This window comes from Mercenaria mercenaria, chromosome 12 (assembly GCF_021730395.1).
Source record: "Mercenaria mercenaria strain notata chromosome 12, MADL_Memer_1, whole genome shotgun sequence".
Lineage (NCBI taxonomy): Eukaryota > Metazoa > Mollusca > Bivalvia > Venerida > Veneridae > Mercenaria > Mercenaria mercenaria.
Genome location: NC_069372.1, coordinates 16,802,508 through 16,827,456, shown reverse-complemented (window position 1 = coordinate 16,827,456; position 24,949 = coordinate 16,802,508). Strand labels below are relative to the sequence as shown.

The following is a 24,949-nucleotide window of genomic DNA, read 5'->3' as shown; positions in this document are numbered from 1 at the left end:
GAATACTTCATGTAAAAATCTTTCTTCTTGCAACAACTGCAAATTTGCTACAGTACCCTATGTACGCTGTAACTTATTTCTTATTACGAAAAAATAAGATACGATAGATAAGATGACTAAAATGTTTTTATTGAGGAAATCCAATGTGCTCAGTTTCCAGAAATGTGTTGCTTTGATAGCCTACAATGAGGTGATTCCTCAGGATTGTTAGGGTTTCCATTGAGCAGGGATGATAATTGAAAATTAGTAAAGTATACAGCATAAACTTGTGTCATAACATAGGTATAATAATTGCTCATCTTATAAAAATAGAATGAAGGGAAAGAGATGTGGAGAGAAAAGGTGTTATATGAGCCTGTCTGTCTTTTCTCATTCAGATGCGGAGAACTTGTGTTTGCAGCTTACAGAGAAAATCTCAACAAATACAGAAAAAAGGCTCCTTCTTTCTCATGCTCCAATACTTCTTGTTGGTTTAGAGGTAGGTATTATCCCTTTATTAATATAGGTTGTATTCACTGACAGTTATATTGGTTTTGTTCACTGACACTTTTGTAGGTTTTTTTTCACTGACACCTATGTAGGTTTTGTTCACTGACACTTTTATAGGTTTTGTTCACTGACACCTATATAGGTTTTGTTCACTGACACCTATATAGGTTTTGTTCACTGACATTTATATAGGTTTTGTTCACTGACACCTATAACGGTTTTGTTCACTGACACTTATATACATGTAGGTTTTGTTCACTGACACCTATAGGTTTCATTCACTGACACTTAATATAGGTTTCATTCACTGACAGTTATATGGGTTATGTTCATTGACAGTTATATACAGTTGAAACTTGGTATCTTGAACTCGCTTATCTCAAAACTCCAGCTATCTTGAAGATATTTTAAAGTCCTGTCCTGAAAACACGTGCACAAAGTATCATTTTAAGCCGAACTTCAGTTATCTCGAAGTAAAACGCTCGATCCCTTGGAGTTCAAGGTGCAGAGTTTCAACTGTAGTTTAACACTTCTGTTATTTTTTGACAGAGCTTTAATGAATTTACTTAAATGAATCATTTCAACTCATGAGTGGGTATGTAGTCATTGTCTAGTCATGTTACTATAAAGTTATACCTTTTTAGCTCACAAAGTGACAAGGTGAGCTTTTGTGATCGCGTGGTGTCCGTCGAAACTGGGTCACGTGCCGTCAAAAACTAGGTCAGTAGGTCTAAAAATAGAAAAACCTTGTGACCTCTCTAGAGGCCATATGTTTCACAAGATCTTCATGAAAATTGGTCAGAATGTTCACCTTGATGATATCTAGGTCAAGTTTGAAACTGGGTCACGTGCCATCAAAAACTAGGTCAGTAGGTCAAATAATAGAAAAACCTTGTGACCTTTCTAAAGGCCATATTTTTCATGGGATCTGTATGAAAGTTGGTCTGAATGTTCATCTTGATGATATCTAGGTCAAGTTCGAAACTGGGTCATGTTTGGTCAAAAACTAGGTCAGTAGGTCTAAAAATAGAAAAACCTTTTGACCTCTCTAGAGGCCATATATTTCATGAGATCTTCATGAAAATTGGTCAGAATGTTCACCTTGATGATATCTAGATCAACTTTGAAAGTGGGTCACATGCCTTCAAAAACTAGGTCAGTAGGTCTAAAAATAGAAAAACCTTGTGACCTCTCTAGAGGCCATATTTTTCATGGGATCTCTATGAAAGTTGGTCTGAATATTCCTCTAAATGATATCTAGATCAGCTTCAAAAGTGGGTCACGTGCCATCAAAAACTAGGTCAGTAGGTCAAATAATAGGAAAACCTTGTGACCTCTCTAAAGGCCATATTTTTCATGGGATCTGTATGAAAGTTTGTCTGAGTGTTCATCTTGATGATATCTAGGTCCAGTTTGAAACAGGGTCATGTGTGGTCAAAATCTAGGTCAGTAGGTCTAAAAATAGAAAAACCTTGTGACCTCTCTAGAGGCCATACTTTTAAATGGATCTCCATAAAAATTGGTCAAAATGTTGACCTTGATGATATCTAGGTCAAGTTCGAAACTGGGTCACGTGCCATCAAAAACTAGGTCAGTAGGTCAAATAATGAACCTTGTGACCTCTCTAGAGGCCATACTTTTCCTGGGATCTGTATGAAAGTTGGTCTGAATGTTCATCTTGATGATATCTAGGTCAAATTTGAAACTGGGTCAACTGCGTTCAAAAACTAGGTCAGCAGGTCTAAAATTTGAAAAATCTTTTGACCTCTCTAGAGGCCATATTTTTCAATGGATCTTCATGAAAATTGATCTGAAGGTTCACCTTGATGATATCTAGGTCAGTTTTGAAACTGGGTCACATGCGGTCAAAAAAGGCCAGTAGGTATAAAAATAGAAAAACCTTGTGACCTCTCTAGAGGCCATATTTTTCATGAGATCTTCATGAAAATTAGTGAGAATGTTCACCTTGATGATATCTAGATAAAGTTCAAAACAGGGTCACGTACCTTCGAAAACTAGGTCAATAGGTCAAATAATAGAAAAACCTTGTGACCTCTCTGGAGACCATATTTTTCAATGGATCTTCATGAAAATTGGCCAGAATTAATATCTAGGTCAAGTTCAAAACTGGGTCACATGAGCTCAAAAACTAGGTCACTATGTCAAATAATAGATAAAACGACGTCATACTCAAAACTGGGTCATGTGGGAAGAGGTGAGCGATTCAGGACCATCATAGTCCTCTTGTTTAAAGCTTTATGGTTGAAATTCCTACGTTACAAAGTTCTTTTTATGATAGTTTCTTGCATTTTATTTTTCAGTCTATTGGTAAACTTGCAGTCAAGTTTCCAAACCTAGCTTCATCGATGGTATCATCACTGCGGGACTTTCTTGTGACACCATCTCCAATACTCAGCAAACTGAACAAGTATGCCAACCCGAGCGCACGTGCAAACATAACAATCACTGTGACTGATGAAACACGAAGCAGTCAAAGGAAGCCAGGACCTACTGATAAATTAACGAAGGCATTACAGAATGTTTTAGATTGTGCAATAATGAATATATGCAGGTAAGAAGTTAATTTGGTTGTTAATTCAATGTAAACATTTCTGTAGCGTTTGCTGTAAAAATCAATTAATTATGCATTTAAGGAAATGAAATCTTGTAATTTTCAATTGTGAAAGATCAGATTTGTTAGCTTGAATTGAACTTTATGGTTTGACGCAACCATAGAAGTTCTCTCTTTTTTTTTCTTTTTTTTTCTGTAAGATCGAAGTTGCTAGCCAGGTAGGAGGGGGGCCGGTGTTGGGGGAGGAGGTTTTCAAACTACGCACTTTATATCATGGCAGCTTGATTGCTGATATATAACCAGTACAGATAAACATAGTGAAAACTACAGAAAATTATCAGACAAATAAAAGATGGCACATACGTGCTCAAGGTGCACATAAAAAGGCTAATATGGTGCGTTAAATACAATGTATTTAAAATATATTGAAGGCATGTCTGATAATATTTGTAGTTTATGGATACAGTTTATATTAAGGCATTAAATAGGCTTTTGATTAAGAAATAATTTATAGCAAAAGAGTGTTTTAACAATATTTATGCACGATGGGCGGTTATACGTCAGGCGTAATAATTTCACGAGGGCGCAATGCGAGTGAAATTACTTGTATGACGTATTACTGCCCGAGTGTATAAATAGTATTAAAACACGGTTTTGCTATAAATTATTTCGATTCTAATATGCCCTTAATCTAAAACAGTAGATAAAATATAGTAGTGCTCGTTCTTGGTCGCATCAAAAACATTGACGTCACCACATGTTAACGTGACGTCTTTCTAACGTAATAGTGTTTTAACATAGAAAAGCATATTAGAATATATGTTCAGTGTTGATTTTTATTGCCAGATGAATTTTATCCTGGTTGAGCAGTTACTGTAATGTTAACACACATTTTCACAGTTCATGCATATTATAAAATAGAGCATAATGTATTTATAGGGCATTAAAGGCGGGTTTAGCAGTAGATCCACAATGTGTTCAAGCATTTCTGGCATCCATATCCAACCGACTGTACCGGGCAGAAATGAGTGATAGGTAAGGCACGTTTCTGTATGCTTTTAAAAAAAATTATATCATTACACAATTTCCTCTCTCGTACATTCTGTTTGAATTGAATATTATCTTAATTGGCTGAGTGCACTGAAGTACTTTAAAACTAGAATGGAAATGCTGTTACTTACGTAAAGAATTTTTGATGCTTGTTTATTATTTAAACAATGGTCCAACAAGGCTTTGAAATGTATCTGGATATGACAATGCACGGCCCTTAAATACCTGCATGATTCCGAAATTATTATCTCTTGGTAGAGTCGCTATGGCTATTTGTCCATTATGCTACTTAAGTTGATCTTGCTTTTATTTTAGGCTAAACATATGGCTTTTAGTGCAAAAATATTGCCAAGAATTATGAATAAATGATAACTTAATTATGTTATCCAAATATCTTTGGTATGAAACAAAGAGAAATGAACCTTGCAATTATTTTGGACTAAAAATCTATTGTTGCCTGGTTCTATGGACATTTTTTGATTGATAACAATTTCTATTTTTTTACACTTCATTGCAATGACAGAAAAAAGAACAACTCTTCTAAACTGTGTGACGAGCTTAAGTTTTTATCCTGTATTGTTTGTCTGGTGATGTAAGTTTTATATGAAGCTGAAGCTTTTTTTGGTGACATGTTTTTTCGTGTTTTGTCTTGTCACTCTGAGAAAGATTTTTTATTTTCCTTTGTTTCAAAAATTTGTTAATAAATAGTTTACTTTATGTACAGAGATCTGCAGCTTTCAGCTCTGTAAGAGAAAGTTGTATACTGGCTGCCTTTCTATCAAACACATTTGGCATAAAAAGAAAATAAAAGAACTATGAGGATTGTTCACAAAATAATTATGTAGATTGATGCCGTAACTTCAAAACTAGCCAAGGAATACCTCTATGGTTTCTATCATTTTGAAAAATAATGTATCGGTTACAGATGTACCAGATCTTAAATTGTTACCATGCAATATATTTGTATTATGGTCATTTGTTATGTAAGGGGTAGGCACAGCAACCTATGTCATTTACTTATTAAAAAAAACAGTGTATCGTTTGAAGAATAAGAATAATAATTTTCAACAAATATCAGTCTCTGTTAATGTACAAAATATTTTTAATTGAAGCATGTCAATATGAGACTTTTTATCAGGAAATCATAAAACAGTCTGTTTATAGATGTAATCTGCCTTACCTAGTTCTAAAATGATTATCGCTAATTGATGATTTGGATGTCTCTACTATGATTGGTCAACTTAAACTCTTATTTTCTACAGTAATTCAAAAGTTTCTGTCGGTGTTTACCGGAGTTCCCACATGACAGAAGTCAAAATTTTCTTGTGACATCATTTTTATGTCAGACCGTATATGACTGTCAAATGACCACTTGACCATAACATTTAAGGAAACGTCAAATTTCTGCTGCGGATGATTTATTGATGATTTTGCATTTAAGTCATCAAAACGTTGACTGGACCGCTAGCTCATTATCATTGTTACTAAATAACCTCTAATTCTGTACTATGTGATGCATTCGATTGTAATAAGTACAGTCATGTACAGTTTCTAGTTGACATGTTACTGATTATAACAGTACCAGTAATACTAAATTGCATAGAACAAAGTTGTAGTGCCAGTCTACACATTTATTGAACATCCCTTATATGTGTATTTTCCTTAAATGAATAAGATTTTGTTAATATCCAAGGAGATACTTGCACATAAAGAAGATTTGAAATGAGTTATATATCAGAAGATATACATGAAGAAAGTGTGAACTCCTGATTCAAAAGTGTTTGGTTTCCAAAGGATCTTTTTACAGATTTTATTAATATCTTTACTTCCATAGCATTTCCAACTGCGACGTCGTTTTGAGCACTGGATGAAACCAAACACAGATATGCTTGTTGAGCATGGTTAACATAAACTTGACAACTTTTTGTAACGCTGTTTAAAAGCTACTGATTGATTTTGTTGTTTTATTTTGCATTTTGGTTGAGACATAATAAAAACACATGTAGATTTGTAAAAATCTATGGAATAATGCATTCTATACTTGTCAGCATGTGTTATACCATATAACACTTCAAATTTGCACAGACTTTAATTTGTTGATATTCTCCGATTTGTGTTATTTCCTTTTCTTGTGAAATGTTGAATTAGGGAAGTTGTGAAATGTATATGTATTCGAATATCCTTAGATGATCAGATTTGTCTAGTGTAATTGTGCATTATCATACATACACTGAAACCGGAGCTTGGTGAGTGTGAAAGAGTTGCACATTTCATTACCTCCTATGAACAAACTCGGACAAACAGAGTTTGCTATAATTTTCCTTGTTTGTATTCTTTGCGTCCAAAGACTTTTTATAGATTTTATTAACATTCATAACAGTAGTCTTTAAGTGTTTTGTGTCGGCCATTAAAAGTCACAACATGCTTGGGCCCGGTGTTGTTTAATTTTTTGGTCCATTCATTGATCGGTACAATGCAGTTCAGCTTAAGTCAAAGCTTCTAGGGGTTTTCCATATTTCATTACCGGTGACATATGAACTCAAAAGTCAAATTGAAACAGCCATTACTTTGCTTGTTTCATGCTATACATCCAGTGGATCTTCTTATTTAATTTATTTTTTTTTTGACATCCTGTGCCTTTTAATTGAAGCTGGTCAATTTTAGATAGTCTTTTTATTCATGTACAATAAACTTGACCATGTAATTTCAGGATAACATGTCGTATAACCTGGAACAGAGTTTATAATAACTTGAAATGTATCTTCGTTGGATGGATATGATTTTTTATATAAACCTTCAGACAGTGTTCAGACAGTGTAAATGGTTAAAATTTTCACACAAGAAACTTTAAAGTAGCAAGGAATCATTTTGCCAAAAAAAAAAAAAAATCTCACAAATTAGGAGTGTTTTATGGTATCTGTACAATAATCTTACTCATCATGCTGTATTTACTTTTCAGGTATGCTGGAATATTCTTATTTAAGCCGAGGACAAGGTTCACTTAAGCCTTAAATGGCCTGTATAATTAGGATAATTTTCAAATTGGTGATAACTGAAAATTTATACAATGTTTGCAATCCAGAATGTTTATTTTCTGTATTGAATTTAGTGTTTTCGTGTCCCACTTTGAAGAAGCGGGGTGTATATTGTTTAGCTCTTGTTGGTCAGTCAGTCTGTCCTGTTGGTCGGTCAGTTGACCATTTGGTTTCCAATTAAATGACCCATATTGTTTAAGGTGGCATTAAGGTGGAAGTAGGTCTAAGATCAAGGTCATAGTGACATTGCTTGAGACTGAAAAAAGGTTTTGGCTCAATAACTAAAGACTGCTTATTAAGTCATGAAACTTCATAGGATAGTTGCCTGCAGTCTGTAGATGACCCCTATTGTTTTGAGGGCCAGTAGGCCAGACTTGAAATGGTTTCTGCTCAGTATTTAAAGAAGGCTTTGGCTGTCTGTCTTCTAAGGATAGTTGCCTGTAGTCAGTAGATGACCCCTGATGTTTATTTGGTCAAAGGTCAAGGTCACTGCATGCAAAATTACTTACCCACTTTCTTCTGACAGGCCATCATGTGGGCATATGTGTTTTACAATCAGCTCTTGTTGAAACAGAATCCCTTGTCATAGGTGTATGTTTTTGGTAGCAACACATACAGAAGGACCACCTAGAAATTTTGACAATAGGTCCAGCTTCTTTCATAGAATTGATGGCGTCTTTGTTTTTGTCATATTGGACAGCTGTTACCAAATTAAAAATTTCAATTATGTTTGAAATTAAAGATTTGCCTACGTGTAATGTTAAAATTTTTATCATTTTATCAGGAATGGATACTGTTACATGCAGTTTGATGAAAAAAAAAATTCTCAGTGACTTGGAATTTACCCGATGTAGAAACTGTTTAGGCCACTTTTTGGCAAAGTGAACCATCTCCTTTTCGTGTTCCGTTTTAGCTTTTAATAGCACTATGTGTATGCTTTTATTTTAGTCCAAGCTTTGTGCATGTTTTATATAAATATTTTCCTTCATTAGGCCAAAATTGAGTGCAGAGGAACGTTGGAGCCAGTTAAAAATAGTAATGAAGTTTATACGTCCTGCGGGCTACAAGATCAAACCTGAAGATTTAGAAAGGCAATATTCATTGACCTGTACACAGAATTTTAACCCATATACTGAGTCATAAGTCACAATATATATTGTTTTGCAATGTAAATAATGTTTTGGGATGATCTTAAAATTTTGAAATTTTCCAAATCTTTGCTAAAAATGAAACTTTCAAGTCTAAATGGTAAATTTTGTATTCTTTGAATCCTGTACAAATTTAATGGTAACTTTGACTTTTTGGGGAAAAAGCACAATGTGTTAGGCTTTTTTGAATAATGTATAATGTCTTAGGCTTTATGGAATAAGATGTAGTGCCTTCGGCTTTTTGGACATAAAACATAATATTTTAGACTTTTGTAGGAATAAAGCATTCTGCCTTAACCTTTTTGGGGAAAGAGCGTAATATCTTAGGCTTTTTTGGAATAAAGCATATAATGTCTTAGGCTTTTTTTGGAATAAAGCATATAATGTCTTAGGCTTTTCTTTAATTAGGCTTTTTGGGAAAAGAGTTTGATATCTTAGGCTTTTTGAGAATAAAGCACATTGTCATTTGCTTTTGGGGAATAAGGCATAATGTCTTAGGCTTTTTGGGAATAAAGACTAATGTTGTAGGCTTTTTTGGGGAGATGGGGTTGCAATTGGGGGAGCATGTCATAGGCTTTTGGGAAAATATGTTTTAGGCTTTTTGGGAAAAAGCGTACTGGTCAGCGACTTCTTATAGTCACGCTGTCTGTAATGCATGTTACCAGAAACAATCTTGCCAGCGTGTTTTCATTTTGTGATAAAAAAAAAAGGCGCTGACATTTCTCAGGTCTGACACCTTGACTTATGACTGGGTATATATAGACTGCAGCAGCTTGCTAGCAACTTCCATTTATCTGAGCAGTGTTGCACTTCACACCTCTATACTAACTCCTTTATGCTTTCTGTCTTCTTGTTTATATATATAGCAGAGCTTATTGTATGACTTCTATGTAAGATGGTAAAACATGTATGTTTATTATGCTATGCATGTTAGCAATTTATTTCATTATATATATATGAATTAATTGATTGTCATGAGAAAAACTGGTAAAAAGATGCACTCGTTTGATAGAGGGGAATACCTTTCTCATCAAACAGTGTGTCATTTCCTTGTGTCATATATAGAAAATTATCAGAAATGATCACAGTTCGGTTTGATGATCTATGATATGACCTTTTTCCTATATTGTACTAACTCATTTCAATACACTGACACATGCACTGCTAATGCTTGTTTTTATTCCTGTTTTGTTGTATATATTTAAGAAGGATTAAATCCAATTTATTCATAATAAAGAGATTTTGATACAAAGCAAATTTATGGCAAAATTGCATGAATATGTCGAATTTTTTATTTTATATATTTTTGCCAACCAGATATGTGCAGAAATGTTGATTGGTAATGGTTAGCAAGATACATTTTATCAGGTGAAAGCCATCCCAATGCTTTCAAATATATCTGGAAAAAAACATAAATAACAAATGTTTATGTGCTAAATTATAAAAACAAGGAACGGTCTCAATCAAGATCATCAGGTTACTTCTAACGTGACTTTTGTTTTCTTTATACTAATAAAATATTTATTTCAGTGTACATTTGTATGATGATCACACAAGGTTCATTTATATATAGATATTGCTAGAATACAAACTGTTCGATAACTGACAATGTCCAAAAGTCAAGGCTGGTGTACACCAATAGTATATATGCTGTACTTTCTGTTTACTTACAAAATTATCTCCCTTTTTTTTAAGTGTGTAATGTTGTTGAGCATTTTGGTACTTAATGAAGAACATGTATGAAAAGCCATATTTATACTGTATTTTTATGAGTTTACAGCTTGTTTGCTATCACTCAGTGCTTCATTGCTCTATTTAACCTTGTTTGTGTGATTTGGTGTTCGTCTATCACTGACCTTGTGTGTTTGGCAGTTTTTGCACATAATTTTTGCTTCATGACACTCTTTTTACTTAGTGAAGAGCTAGGTATTTTTTGTGATTGAATAAATGACATTTCAAAAATTACGGTACTTACTGGATGATATTTACTGTGCATATGATTAAGGTAATGGACCCGTAATGAATATTGGTAATTTCCAAGTGATTATGTTTTCTCCATATAGGACTTTGGCATTCTCCGTCTGGTTGCTGGTTGTATAAGCTACATTAGCAACCAAAGAAGCATTGAGAGATTATGTAATCTCACGTAAATTGCCAATTGTCATTATGCGTCCATTACCTTCAGTTTTAAGCGTCTGTGGTCATACAGTTAAAATTGTTGAGTTCACAGCACTTACCTCTCACCTCAGTTGATTCCAGCCCTGTTCTAGTTGTCATTAAGTAGCTGATTTATCAAAGGTCATTGGTTCTGTACAGGTGCCCATCTCTGCCTGAAATAGTTTTTAGAGGGTTCCTTGGGTCTTCCACTACCATTAAAAGCTAGAAAGTCACTATATAACCTGACCTTATTCAATGTAGATTAAAACTCAATGAAAACAAAACAGAGAGTATGAATCAATCTATGATTAACCCTTAGCCTGCTGGTGGCAGATGATTCTGCCTTTGCGACCAGTGCAGACCAAGATCAGCCTGCACATCCGTGCAGTCTGATCATGGTCTGCACTGTTCGCTATTCAGTCAGTAAATTTTCAGTGAAAACCCCTTTGAATAATAAGTGGTACTGTCCAGATTGAAAGATGGACCGGTCCATTATAGAAACATAGCAGGGTAAGGGTTAAGTAAGAAGTGGTATGACTTTGCTGCATGTGATTGTTTCAAAGTCCCTCAAGACTGGCTTTTGAATTATACTTAACATAAGTTGGCAGAGTTATTGCCCTTTGAAATTTATTAATTAATGAATTTATTTAGCTGGTGAAACATGATTGTTATGTCGGAACAATCGTGAGGTTTTTCGAGATTATAACTCAGTCTTTAACCCTTACCATGCTGGACATGACTGATTCTGCATTTGTGATCAGTGTAGATCATGATCAGCCTGCACATTTGTGCAGTCTGATCATGGTCTGCACTGTTCGCCATTCTGAGTCAGTATCTTTTTTGTATGCACCCCTTTTAACAGTTAATGGTACTGTCCAAATTGAAAGATGGACAAGTTCATTATAGAAATTTAGCAGGGTAAAGGTTAAGTCAGGATGAGCAAAGATTTATAAACTCATTTGTTGTTAAAATGGTCTTAGATATGCTAATGATAAAAACATCATACTTTGTTACTAAAACATTTGCTTTATCTTGTTTGTTTTTTTTTCAGAGAATAAAATTGCTTATTATAAGTATATCAGGTACTCACATTGAATATAAGCTTAATTATTACTGATTTTTACTTGCATGTCACTTTGTGGCTTAGTTTGCTTAATCTTAACTAAACTTATTTTCTGCATGAATGCTTTTGAAAAAATTTGCGTTTTGTTTGAGTTAAATATTCATTTCGTTATTTCATAAACTATTCTCCTGTTTAGTTTTTGTAAAAGGTTAGATTTCTTTTACTGTAATCAGTTATTGTGCCTGCTAACATTCAAGTTTTATTTTCTTCATGCAGATCTGATTCATTTATCATGTCTAAGAATGTATTTATCTCATATAGGGAGTCAACATTGATTTCTACCAACACGATTCTGACGCTAGGACATGTTGCGGTTTCTCTAAGGGACACGCCAAAGACAGTAGAATCTGTACTACAGATATTTCAGCAACGGTTCTGTTCTCCACCGTCAGCTCTTGATGTACTCATTGTTGATCAGCTCGGATCTATGATCATGGCAGGATGCGTATGTTGTTGATCATTTGAATTAAATAATATGAGCCACGTCATGCGAAAACCAGCCTTATGGCATTTGCGACCAGTATGGATCCAGATCAGCCTGCAAATCCATGCTGTCTGATCAGGACCCATACTGTTTGCTATCCAGTCAGTATAGGTACCATGAGATGTTAAGCAAACAGTATGGGTCCTGATCAGACTGAACGGATGTGCAGGCTGATCTGGATCCATACTGGTCGCAAACGCCATAAGACTGCTTTTTGCATGACACAGCATTTTATTTGTTTAAAAAAAAAATATTATGTGATGATGCATATGTCTGTCCGTTCTTACATCTCACTGCCAGTCAGTCTGTCCCTCGCATGTATTTTGTGTCCGGAGCATAACTCAATAACCAGTCAAGGTATTAGCTTTAAACTTCGCATGGTAAATGGTGATGTGCAGAGCACATAAGCCAGGTCGAAAAGTCATAAAGTTAGAATAAAGGTGGGTGGTGATGAAATGATTTGAGGAGTGCAACAATGCACATTACTCCTCTCCACCCCAACACACAAACACACAACTCAGCCTCACTGCCCAAAGTGAAAATTGTGTTATTTTTTTGTGTTTCACACTGTTACCAGTTTCCTAATTAACTGTTAACTGAAACTGAAAGTAACAGAGTAGACAGAGGCTTAAGGTAAGAGTATAAGCCTGAATGAGTTAATGTTAATGAAGATATTTGACAGACTTATGCAGTGGACATAGAGAGTCATTCAAGAGAGGTAGTCAGCTCTGAAAAGTAAATGGAGGGAAAGTATAATGTTTGTAGGCATATAGGCCATCCCTTACCACCTTACTGTTGCCTTCTGAATCAGACTGGATTAGCTTTAGTTTCACTTATCAACCGGTATCAATTTTTAAATGGAAGCTTGAAAAACATGAGACGCCTGCCAGGGCTCGAACAATGGACCTTGTCGATTAAGGGCTAAGCCTTTGAAAGAAAACTGGATGTTTCAGTATTTATCACATTAGAGATCTGCCAAGATGTTCTGCCTATGCATAAACAGGAATTTCATAAATGTGTCAGTCACCAATGATGACTGCTTTTAATGTCACTTTATTTATCTGTAGAGACTGATAAGAATGAAGAAGTGAGCTTTGTTTGCAGAAAACCAACTTAAGGGCTTGAACAATGTGTGCAGCAATGTTGCAAATGAGTGTACAGCTGGTATCGTTACTTTATCCACATATCCATACTGTGTGTTTATCAGTTCCAACTCTTTTATGTAACTGATAAGCATCACAAAGCCCTAATTTTTGTTTTCGCATGGCTGCACTGGAATATTTGACAATATAAATTTACATTTCAGACATGTATATATCAGGAGGTGATGGCAATGTTTACACAGATCAGCATACTTAGCAGTAGTCCATACACAAACTCTGAAAAGGATGAAAAAGTGAAGGGTTACAGGTATAGTATTAATAGTCTATTTAGGGCTGTTGTATGTCTAGCATGTACTCTGTACAGTAGAGCCAGTAATAAAGTTCTTTGCATACTTTAATTTTGATAATGAGTTGTTATTTACTTGTACACTGGTATGAAATTTAAACAATAGACTTTTATATCTAGGAGTAGGACTGAATAAATGGTAGTTGGTCATAATACTTCTTTATCAAATGCTTTTATGAGTGAGACAGACATACTGTAAAAGCACATATTTTTGCTGGGTCAAAATTTCAGGAATTTGAAATTTTGAGTATGTTCGTGAGGTTTAATATTTGCGAAATTGTAAAAACGGTGCCATACTTTAATTTGAATTATACTTATGGTGAATATTTATGCAAGGATTAATTTTCGCAAGATGTAGGGCCTCGCGAAGATAGCAAAAATTAAATCCACGCGAAAATTTTCCTTTTACAGTATTTGAATTTTGAGATACAGTTTTACATGGTTGTTTTGTATTTACAGGCAAGTGTCATCAGCTGTGATCAATGCATTTGCCAACATTGCCGCAAACATCACAGGGGAGGATAATCAACAAGATTTCCTTATAAGGGTACTTGAACTGTTTGTTAACCTGGGACTGGAGGCAAAGAGAGTCAGTGAAAAACATTCAGGACTCATGAAGGTACCTCTTCATTTATAATTATTAAATGGGCTATATTCCACCATTGCTGCGTAAATGAACTGTTCATGGATTGAAATTACAGTTGACCAGTGGCATATACCATTGGTCTTCTGTGATATGTAAAGAGCATTTTACCTTGGCCATGCGACTGTTCAGATAACACTAAGAGGAATTACACAAAACTTCATAAAAGTGATCGTTGCCAAGCTTAGTTGTGTATATCTTTTGCATAGCCTTCAGCATTGTCAGTAATCTTCAGTGGCTTTTTATTTGTCAAATTTAATGATGTTTTGGCAAGTCTCTTACACCATTGGGCAGATTTCCACCCAACTTTACAGGAGTTTTCAGTGCAGAATCTTGTTACGCATATCATAGTCTTGTTCCGATTCAGTGGTTTTCAGCAGGGTTTTGGCCCTTTATTTGTCATATTTTACAGTATTTGCACTACTTCTGTGTACAATTGGGCTGAATTTCACCAAACCTTAAGAGTTATCATTGTGAAGCGTAGTTGAGAATATCATCAACATGTTCCTGTGTATTGATTTTCTGTGGAGTTATTACCCTTGATTTGTCAAATTCTGTCTTTGCTACTTCTCCTATACCACTCATTGGAATTTCACCATACTTCACAGAGTGATCAGTGCCAAGCCCGGTTGTGTGTATCGTTGTAATGTTGTGGTACATTGATTTTCACTGGAATTATGGCCCTTAATTTGTGACATCTTACAATTTATTCGTGGTAAGTGGTGGGAGATGAACATTGTTTTTTTTTTTGTAGAAAACAATCTCATTTCATATTTTTGGCAAAAAGAATTGTTTTATGTTCACACTTGATGTCATTTTCTTCCACAACAGGCATCAAGCAGTGCTGGAAATCTTGGAGTTTTGATTCCAGTGATAGCAGTGGTAAGCTAAAATCTTCTTTGTGTTATTTAAAGATTTTTTTCACAATTATTTCTAGCGGACAGAATTTTTTGTAACTTTGCATATTTATAGATTGATGTATGACAAGTTCAAATAAAAAATAAAAATGATAGGTACCCGTGCTTCTTTTTTCAATATTCAAAGTTTATTCAGAACACCAAATCGGTATTTTTGTCTGAAGAAACAATACATACATGTCATAATAAAACTACTGCAAACAACTATTTATTCAAAGTTTCACTCTGATGTTATTGTTTATGCATCACAATTAATGAAACCACTATAACTATGCATAAAATGTCAACATATAGATATATTAACTCAGAAAAATTACTCTTGACAGATGTCGAAAGTATCTGAATCTGAGAAAAACACGAAGTATTTCTTAATGATACGAAAAATCTAGCGGACAGAATTTTACTAAATTTTACATTATGTAAGCTAGAACTAAGACAAAAAAATCTAAACCAAAAAAATAATATCAACCCGTGCTTGTTTTCAAGAAAAAATAAAAAATATTCACTCCACCCACAAAAGTATTTTTTCATTACCCCACCCACTTAAAAATTATTTACATTTTTTTTCTTACAAAACAAACTGCACAATGTTATTATCAGTTTCTTAACCAGTTTTCTTACTCACATGCGAAATAATGCTCCTTTAAGGTTACATGCCTCTAGGTAAAATACTTTTTGAGATACGTGCTACACAAGCTTTCACATGCCATTTACGTATATATTTGACCACGTCAAGGGACATAAATCTGTTTTTACTTAGTGAAACCTCAAATAAAAGCACTGGTGCACAACTTCGCATGCTTAATTTAATTCTTGTGTGGTTTCATGACTCTTGGCGCATAACCTTTTGAGGTATATGCGACACAAATGTTTAGACCGTTTATGTACAATTTGACTGTCAAGGGCCATAACTCTGGTCTTACTACGTGAAATGCGGGATGGGGCACAAAAAGTATAACAACATTTTTAGGATGTCACATTTGAACTCGAAGGGGCTAGATCTACGTTAAAATTTTCTGGATTTTTATTTGACTTGGAGTCGGCTGCATCATTACTGGACGAAATAGTTTATTTTCAAATTGGCTGTCCACAATGTATTTGATTCGAGCACTTCCTACGACTACTCTCCAATAAAACACCATCTCTTTTAAAGGTAAAATATGGATGCATGACCTATATTGTCAGTACATACGATATTTTTTGCGCGAGTGCACTGCATATCCGACAATTATGCACTTTAGGCGGCGAATCCTGAACTTTACAGTGGTTATCGCTTGCTGCGCGATTGAGCTGCGCACAAAATATTGTGATGAACTGTTTTAAATGAAGGACTTTTGTCACTGTAAGTAAATGTGCAATAGGTGGATATATGAATAAAGATATTCAATAACAATGGGCTGTTGAAATTTCATCTGAATTTTCATTTTTTCTTAAATGCCAGTTTTCTATTCTAATTTAAAAAAGTATGATGATGCCTTTCTTTTTAGCTCACCTGTCACATAGTGACAAGGTGAGCTTTTGTGATCACCCGTCTTCTGTCGTCTGTGCGTCCGTCCGTCCGTCAACAATTTCTTGTCTGCATGATAGTGGTTTCATTATTGATTTTATTTTAACCAAACTTGCACAGAACTTGTATCACCATAAGATGTCTGTTGCTTTCTTGAACTGGCCAGATCCCGTTATGTGTTCCAGAGTTATGGCCCCTGAAAGGGCCAAAAATAGCTATTTTGACCTTGTCTGCACAATAGCAGCTTCGTTTATGATTTGATTTTAACCAAACTTGCATACAACTTGTATCACCATAAGATCTTTGTTCCTTTCTTGAACTGGCGAGATTCCTTTATGGCTTCCAGAGTTATGGCCCCTGAAAGGGCCAAAATTAGCTATTTTGACCTTGTCTGCACAATAGCAGCTTCATTTATGATTTGAATTTAATCAAACTTGCACAAAACTTGTGTCACCATAAGATCTCGGTTCCTTTCTTGAACTGGCCAGATCCCTTTATGGGTTTCAGAGTTATGGCCCCTGAAAGGGCCAAAAATAGCTATTTTGACCTTGTCTGCACAATAGCAGCTTCATTTATGATTTTATTTTAACCAAACTTGCACACAACTTGTATCACCATAAGATCTTGCTTACTTTCTTGAACTGGCGAGATTCCTTTATGGCTTCCAGAGTTACGGCCCCTGAAAGGGCCAGAATCAGCTATTTTGACCTTGTCTGCACAATAGCAGCTTCATTTATGATTTGAATTTAATCAAACTTGCACAAAACTTGTGTCACCATAAGATCTCGGTTCCTTTCTTGAACTGGCCAGATCCCATAATGGGGTCCAGAGTTATGGCCCCTGAATGGGCCAAAATAAGCTATTTTGACCTTGTCTGTACAATAGCAGCTTCATTTATGATTTGATTTTAACCAAACTTGCACACAACTTGTATCACCACAAGATCTTGCATCCTTTCTTGAACTGGCCAGATTCCATCTTGGGTTCAAGAGTTATTGCCCCTTCAAGGTCCAAAATCGGCTATTTTGGCTTTTGCAGCCATATAGAGACTTCATTTATGGTTTTGTTAGCTCACCAGTCACATAGTGACAAGGTGAGCTTTTGTGATCACCCTTCGTCAGGCGTCCGTCGTCAGTCCAACTGTGCGTCAACAATTTCGTGTCTGCACGATAGTGGTTTCATTTATGATTTTATTTTAACCAAACTTGCACACAACTTGTATCACCATGAGATCTTGGTTCCTTTCTTGAACTGGCCAGATCCCATTATGGGTTCCAGAGTTATGGCCCCTGAAAGGGCCAAAATTAGCTATTTTGACCTTGTCTGCACAATAGCAGCTTCATTTATGACTTGAATTTAATGGAACTTACACAAAACTTGTGTCACCATAAGATCTTGGTTCCTTTCTTGAACCAGCCAGATCCCATTATGGGTTCCAGAGTTATGGCCCCTGAAAGGGCCAAAATTAGCTATTTTGACCTTGTCTGCACAGTAGCAGCTTCATTTATGATTTGAATTTAACCAAACTTGCACACAACTTGTATCACCATAAGATCTTGATTTCTTTTTTGAACTGGCAAGATTCCTTCATGGGTTCCAGAGTTATGGCCCCTGAAAGGGCCAGAATTAGCTATTTTGACCTTGTCTGCACAATAGCAGCTTCATTTATGATTTGAATTTAATCAAACTGGCACAAAACTTGTGTCACCATAAGATCTTGGTTACTTTCTTGAACCGGCACGATCCCATAATGGGTTCCAGAGTTATGGCCCCTGAAAGGGCCAAAATTAGCTTTTTTGACCTTGTCTGCACAGTAGCAGCTTTATTTATGATTTGATTTTAACCAAACTTGCACACAACTTGTATCACCACAAGATCTTGCTTACTTTCTTGAACTGGCAAGATTCCATCATGGGTTCCGGAGTTATGGCCCCTTAAAGGTCCAAAATTGGCTGTTTTGGCTTTTGCAGCCATATAGAGACTTCATTTATGGTTTTATTTAATACAAACGTCCAAAATGTCTTCAACAACAATAAATCTTGGATTCCATGACAAATTAGATCCAATCGTAGGTTCCAGAGTTATTTTATATCTGATTACCTCCCCTGATTGTAATCAAAATGGATTTATATCAGTAAGTACTTATAGGACGTATTTGAAATTTCATTATTGTTATTAGTTGGAGTGAGACAATCAGAGTAGATAACTATGGACTGATTTTATGTCAAATTACCTCCCTTTATTAGCTCACCTGAGCAATGCTCAGGTGAGTTTTTCTGATCGCTGGATGTCCGGCGTCTGTCTGTCGTCTGTCGTCTGTCTGTCCGTCAACATTTAGCTTGTGTATGCGATAGAGGCTGTATTTTTCAACTGATCTTCATGAAAATTGGTCAGAATGATAACCTTGATGAAATCTAGGCCGAGTTCGAAAATGGGTCATCTCGGGTCAAAAACTAGGTCACTAGGTCAAATCAAAGAAAAACCTTGTGTATGCGATAGAGGCTGTCTTTTTCAATTAATCTTCGTGAATATTGGTCAGAATGATAACCTTGATAAAATCTAGGCCGAGTTCGAAAATGGGTCATCTGGGTTCAAAAACTAGGTCACTAGGTCAAATCAAGGAAAAACCTTGTGTATGCGATAGAGGCTGTATTTTTCAATTGATCTTCATGAAATTTTGTCAGATTAATTACCTTGATGAAATCTAGGCCGAGTTCGAAAATGGGTCACCCGGGGTCAAAAACTAGGTCACTAGGTCAAATCAAGGAAAAACCTTGTGTATGCGATAGAGGCTGTATTTGTCATTTTATCTTCATGAATATTGGTCAGAATGATTACCTTGATAAAATCTAGGCCAAGTTTGAAAGTGGGTTATCTGGGGTTAAAAAATAGGTCACTAGGTCAAATCAAAGAAAACCCTTGTGCATGCGATAGAGGCTGTATTTTTCAACTGATCTTCATGAAATTTTGTCAGAATGATAGCCTTGATGAAATCTAGACCAATTTTGAAAATGGATCATCTGGGGTCGAAAACTAGGTCACTAGGTCAAATCAAAGAAAAACGTTTTGTATGCGATAGAGGCTGTATATTTTAATCGAGGTTGATGAAATTTAGTCAGAATGATTGCCTTGATCAAATCTAGGTCAAATTTGAATATAGGTCATCTTAGCTCAAAAACTAGGTCATTAGGTCAAATTGAAGGAAATGCTTGTTTACACTTAAGAGACCACATTTTTGATCCAATCTTAATGAAACTTGGTCAGAATATTTGTTTCCATGAAATCACTATGTCAAACATGTTTACACTGTTATGGTGTTTTTATCAGGTGAGCGACCTAGGGCCATCTTGGCCCTCTTGTTTCAAATTAAAATGGGTATATCTCCATAACTAATGAAGATACTGATCTGAAATTTCATTTATGTCAACAGATTTATTTGGCAGATCTTTCTTTTGTTCACTTACAATATATATTTATTTTAATTACTTCCCTTTTTCGTTACTATAAATAGCTTATTTTTAGTAACTTTTTTATTACTGGCCGTAGGGAAAAACCGAGACCACTTTCCAGTGGTACAACATGGATGGTACCTCCAATTTTTAGGTGTTTTTTGACACATCTGTACCTTGTAAGAATTTTTTTTTTCTTTTTGTTTAAATTCTTCCCTTTGTTGTTCCTGTCCTTTGGATTTAAATATTTTTTCTGAGGACCTTCTTGTCCTCAAGTGCAATGATAACAGGTGAGCAATATAGGGCCATTATGGCCCTCTTGTTTAATACAAACTTCCAAAATATCTTCAACAACAATAAATCTTGGATTCCATGACAAATCAGATTCATTCGTAGGTTCCAAAGTTATTTTATATCTGATTACCTCCCCTGATTGTAATCAGAATGGATTTATATCAGTAAGTACTTATAGGACTTATTTGAAATTTCATTATTGTTATTAGTTGGACTGAGACAATCAGGGTAGATAACTATGGGCTGATTTTATGTCAAATTACCTCCCTTTATTTCAAATTAAAATGGGTATATCTCCGTAACTATCTGAAATTTCATTTATGCCAACATATTTATTTGGCAGATCCTTCTTTTGTTCACTTACAATATTTTTTTTTTAATTACTTCCCTTTTACGTTACTATAAATAGCTTATTTTTAGTAACTTTTTAGCTCACCTGAGCATTGCTCAGGTGAGTTTTTCTGATCGCTCGATGTCCAGCATCCGTCGTCTGTCGGTCAACATTTAGCTTGTGTATGCGATAGAGGCTGTATTTTTCAATTGATCTTCATGAATATTGGTCAGAATGATAACCTTGATGAAATCTAGGCCGAGTTCAAAAATGGGTCATCTGGGGTCAAAAACTAGGTCACTAGGTCAAATCAAAGAAAAACCTTGTGTATGCGATAGAGGCTGTATTTTTCAATTGATCTTCATGAATATTGGTCAGAATGATTGCCTTGATGAATCTTAGGCCGAGTTCGAAAATGGGTCATCTCGGGTCAAAAACTAGGTCACTAGGTCAAATCAAAGAAAAACCTTGTGTATGCAATAGAGGCTGTATTTTTCAATTGATCTTCATGAATATTGGTCAGAATAATTGCCTGGATGAAATCTAAGCCAAGTTCAAAAATGGGTCGTCTCGGGTCAAAAACTAGGTCACTAGGTCAAATCAAAGAAAAACCTTGTGTATGCGATAGAGGCTGTATTTTTCAATTGATCTTCATGAATATTGGTCAGAATGATTGCCTTGATGAAATCTAGACCGAGTTCGAAAATGGGTCATCTCGGGTCAAAAACTAGGTCACTAGGTCAAATCAAAGAAAAACCTTGTGTATGCGATAGAGGCTGTATTTTTCAATTGATCTTCATGAATATTGGTCAGAATGATTGCCTTGATGAAATCTAGACCGAGTTCGAAAATGGGTCATCTCGGGTCAAAAACTAGGTCACTAGGTCAAATCAAAGAAAAACCTTGTGTATGCGATAGAGGCTGTATTTTTCAATTGATCTTCATGAATATTGGTCAGAATGATTGCCTTGATGAAATCTAGACCGAGTTCGAAAATGGGTCATCTCGGATCAAAAACTAGGTCACTAGGTCAAATCAAAGAAAAACCTTGTGTATGCGATAGAGGCTGTATTTTTCAATTGATCTTCATGAATATTGGTCAGAATGATTGCCTTGATGAAATCTAGGCCAAATTTGAAAATGGGTCTTCTCGGATCAAAAACTAGGTCACTAGGTCAAATCAGTGAAAAACCTTGTGTATGCGATAGAGGCTGTATTTTTCAATTGATCTTCATGAATATTGGTGAGAATGATAACCTTGATGAAATCTAGGCCGAGTTCTAAAATGGTTCATCTCGGGTCAAAAACTAGGTCACTAGGTCAAATCAAAGAAAAACCTTGTGTATGCAATAAAGGCAAAAAAATTTTCAACTTATCTTCATGAAATTTTGTTTGAGTGGTTGCCTTGATGAAATCTAGGTCACATTCCAATATGGGTAGTCTTGGGTCAAAAACTAGGTCCTTAGGTCAAATCAAAGAAAAACCTTGTGTATGTGATAAAGGCTGTATTTTTCAATTGGTCTTCATGAAATTTGGTCAGAATGATTGCCTTGATAAAATCTAGGTCAGTTTCGAATATGGGGCTTCTGGGGTCAAAGAGTAAGTCACTAGGTCAAGTCAAAGGAAAAGCTTGTATAATTATGCGATAGAGGCTATATTTTCCAACTGATCTTCCTGAAATTAAGCCAGAATGATTATCTTGATGAAATCTAGGTCAAGTTTGAATATGGGTCATCTAAGATCAAAAAGCAGGTCACTAGGTCAAATCAAAGAAAAACTTTGTGTATGCGATAGAGGCTGTATTTTTCAACTGATCTTCATGAAATTTGGTCAGAATGATAGCCTTGATGAAATCTAGGTCAAGTTTGAATATAGGTCATCTGGGGTCAAAAACTAGGTCACTAGATCAAATCAAAGAAAATACTTATTTATACTCAATATTTTGCTCCAATTTTAATGATAATTGGTCAGAATATATTTTTCCATGAAATCACTAGGTCAAACATGTTTACACTGTTTAATATGTTGTTTTTTGGTGTGTTTCTCAGGTGAGCGAGCTAGGGCCATCTTGGCCCTCTTGTTTATTATTGGCCATAGGGAAAAACCGAGACCACTTTTCTGTGGTACAACATGGATGGTACCTCCAATTTTTAGGTGTTTTTTGACATATCTATACCTTGTTAGAATTTTTTTCTTCTTTTTGGTTAAATTTCTTCCCTTTGTTGTTCCTGTCCTTTGGATTTAGATATTTTTTCTGAGGACCTTCTTGTCCTCAAGTGCAATAATAACAGGTGAGCAATATAGGGCCATCATGGCCCTCTTGTATGTATATTGTTAACATTTTGAATGTTATGTTGTCATCTCCTTGGCTGATTTAGTTGTTATTGAAGTTTTTGAGCATCTTTTACTAAAAGAAAGGGGGGGGGGAACCCAAACACCTCCCCTGCTCCCCTCTCAAAAAAGGTGTGTGTGCGGGGGGACTTAAACATTCTCCATGGAGCATTTATAAGGGAATATATGGTAGTATTGTAAATATTTTACAGTTGATGAGAAGGATGACGACCATTATTGATCCCAAACAGAGATTACAGAAGTTATTCAGGGATTTCTGGCAGTACTGTGTCGTGTTTAGGTTTGCCGATGACACGGGTTTGTGGCCGCATGAGTGGTACGAGGGTGTTTGTGAGATTGCCATCTCATCCCCGCTTCTTATCTCTGAAGGTCATCTAAGATCGGAGCTGTTGTTCAATGTGGCATTAAAGAATGATACTGTCTCACTGGTATGTTCTCATCTTTTTCTGTTGCTATTCCTTCTGATATGTTAGTTGATAACATTGTTGTATTAATGCTCTTTTTAGGGTGTTGTGATTTGATAAAAATTCAGGAGCAACTATATTTATTATAACTTCAGATAAAAAGTATATGTGGGCTATATTGGAGTCACTTATGTTTGTCTGTTTGTCCATCGGTCCATATATCTTGCCTGCTCCTTATCTTCTTAATGGCTTGGAAGATTTTCATAAAGCTAGCATCTATTGTTAACCCTTACCATGCTGGACACAATTGGTTTTGCTTTTGCGACCAGTGTAGATCATGATCAGCCTGCATGTCTGTGCAGTCAGATCATGATCTGCACTATTCGCTTTTCAGTCAGTATCTTTTTGGTATGCACCCCTTTTAACAGTCAATGGTACTTTCCAAAATGAAAGATGGACAAGTTCATTACAGAAATTTAGCAGGGTAAGGGTTAACCTCATCAAGAGGATTTTTGGAGTGCTGAACACATGAATATGAAAACATGGACATAAAATGAATTGGAATTTTATATGTTTGTTGAGATTTTATTTTATGGATTGACTCAACCAAGAAATCCACAAAAATTAGTCCCCCTCAAATATTAATGATCTTACAGTATTCTGTCCTTCTGACAGGCAAATTAAACAATTGTCATGATGATGATAAATACTGATTTGTGTAGTTGAATAAACTTTACTCTTACAGATATGATGTAAATTTTTTATTCCAGAAACTTCCTGTCTTGTCAAAAAAATCTAGTTCTGGTGCAGCCAGAAGGGTAATTTGAAAGAATGCCTTCATAAACCAGAGTTTTTAATGTGATCCATATTTAAGTTTTTAATTTCTTGAAAATCCAGATTGAACTAACCTGCACCAGGTTACAAGTTCTTTATTTTTATTCATGTTTGACAGCATGAGAATACAAATATATTATACAGTGAACCCAATCCAGTTCTGTGTGCCATTAATTTTTCCAATGCCGATTGCTTTCCCTGTTATGGTAAAATGTTTCCACAAAATGCAGACAAACCAAAGGTTTAATGCAATACTGTTGTAAGTTTTTCTTTATTTAATATGAAATATAGCAGTATTGTGTTCAACCTTGACCCTCAAGATAGTAACAGTTACGCTGAAGTAAACCAGAATTTTCATGATAAAATAAGTCATTTTTAATGCTATTTTGCAGCTTTTTCACCCCCTTTTGCTTAGAATGACCTGCTCCAATCCTAGCAGGTTAAAGGTATTATTATAAAAGAGAGACTTTGCTTGATTTTTTCGCATGCAGAATTTTGTTTCAGCTAGGAGAACCACTGAGAAATGGATATCGAGCTTGATTGGAATATAAAATTTGATAAATCTGGAACATTCTGAATTTTTAAAGACCTTAGAGCAATGCATGGTGGTGCTATCACATTGTATCTGTGCATTCATATGTTAATACTCAAATTGAAACTACCTTGCTTTTTAGCTCACCTGAGCCAAAGGCTCATGGTGAGCTTTTGTGA

The 24,949-nt window shown here is 35.3% G+C and overlaps 1 protein-coding gene across 1 annotated transcript in view; it reads left to right on the top strand.

Annotated features, from left to right (window-relative positions):
• The window catches only part of LOC123533131 (phosphatidylinositol 4-kinase alpha-like), a 111,604-nt gene that overhangs the window by 16,744 nt on the left and 69,911 nt on the right, over positions 1-24,949 (top strand). Inside the window, exons 10-18 of the mRNA XM_053519313.1 lie at positions 378-478; positions 2,811-3,061; positions 4,001-4,096; positions 8,139-8,237; positions 11,836-12,019; positions 13,365-13,468; positions 13,967-14,126; positions 14,982-15,032; positions 23,192-23,428. Coding sequence (XP_053375288.1) covers positions 378-478; positions 2,811-3,061; positions 4,001-4,096; positions 8,139-8,237; positions 11,836-12,019; positions 13,365-13,468; positions 13,967-14,126; positions 14,982-15,032; positions 23,192-23,428 — 1,283 coding nt within the window. The remainder of the gene's footprint in view (positions 1-377; positions 479-2,810; positions 3,062-4,000; positions 4,097-8,138; positions 8,238-11,835; positions 12,020-13,364; positions 13,469-13,966; positions 14,127-14,981; positions 15,033-23,191; positions 23,429-24,949) is intronic.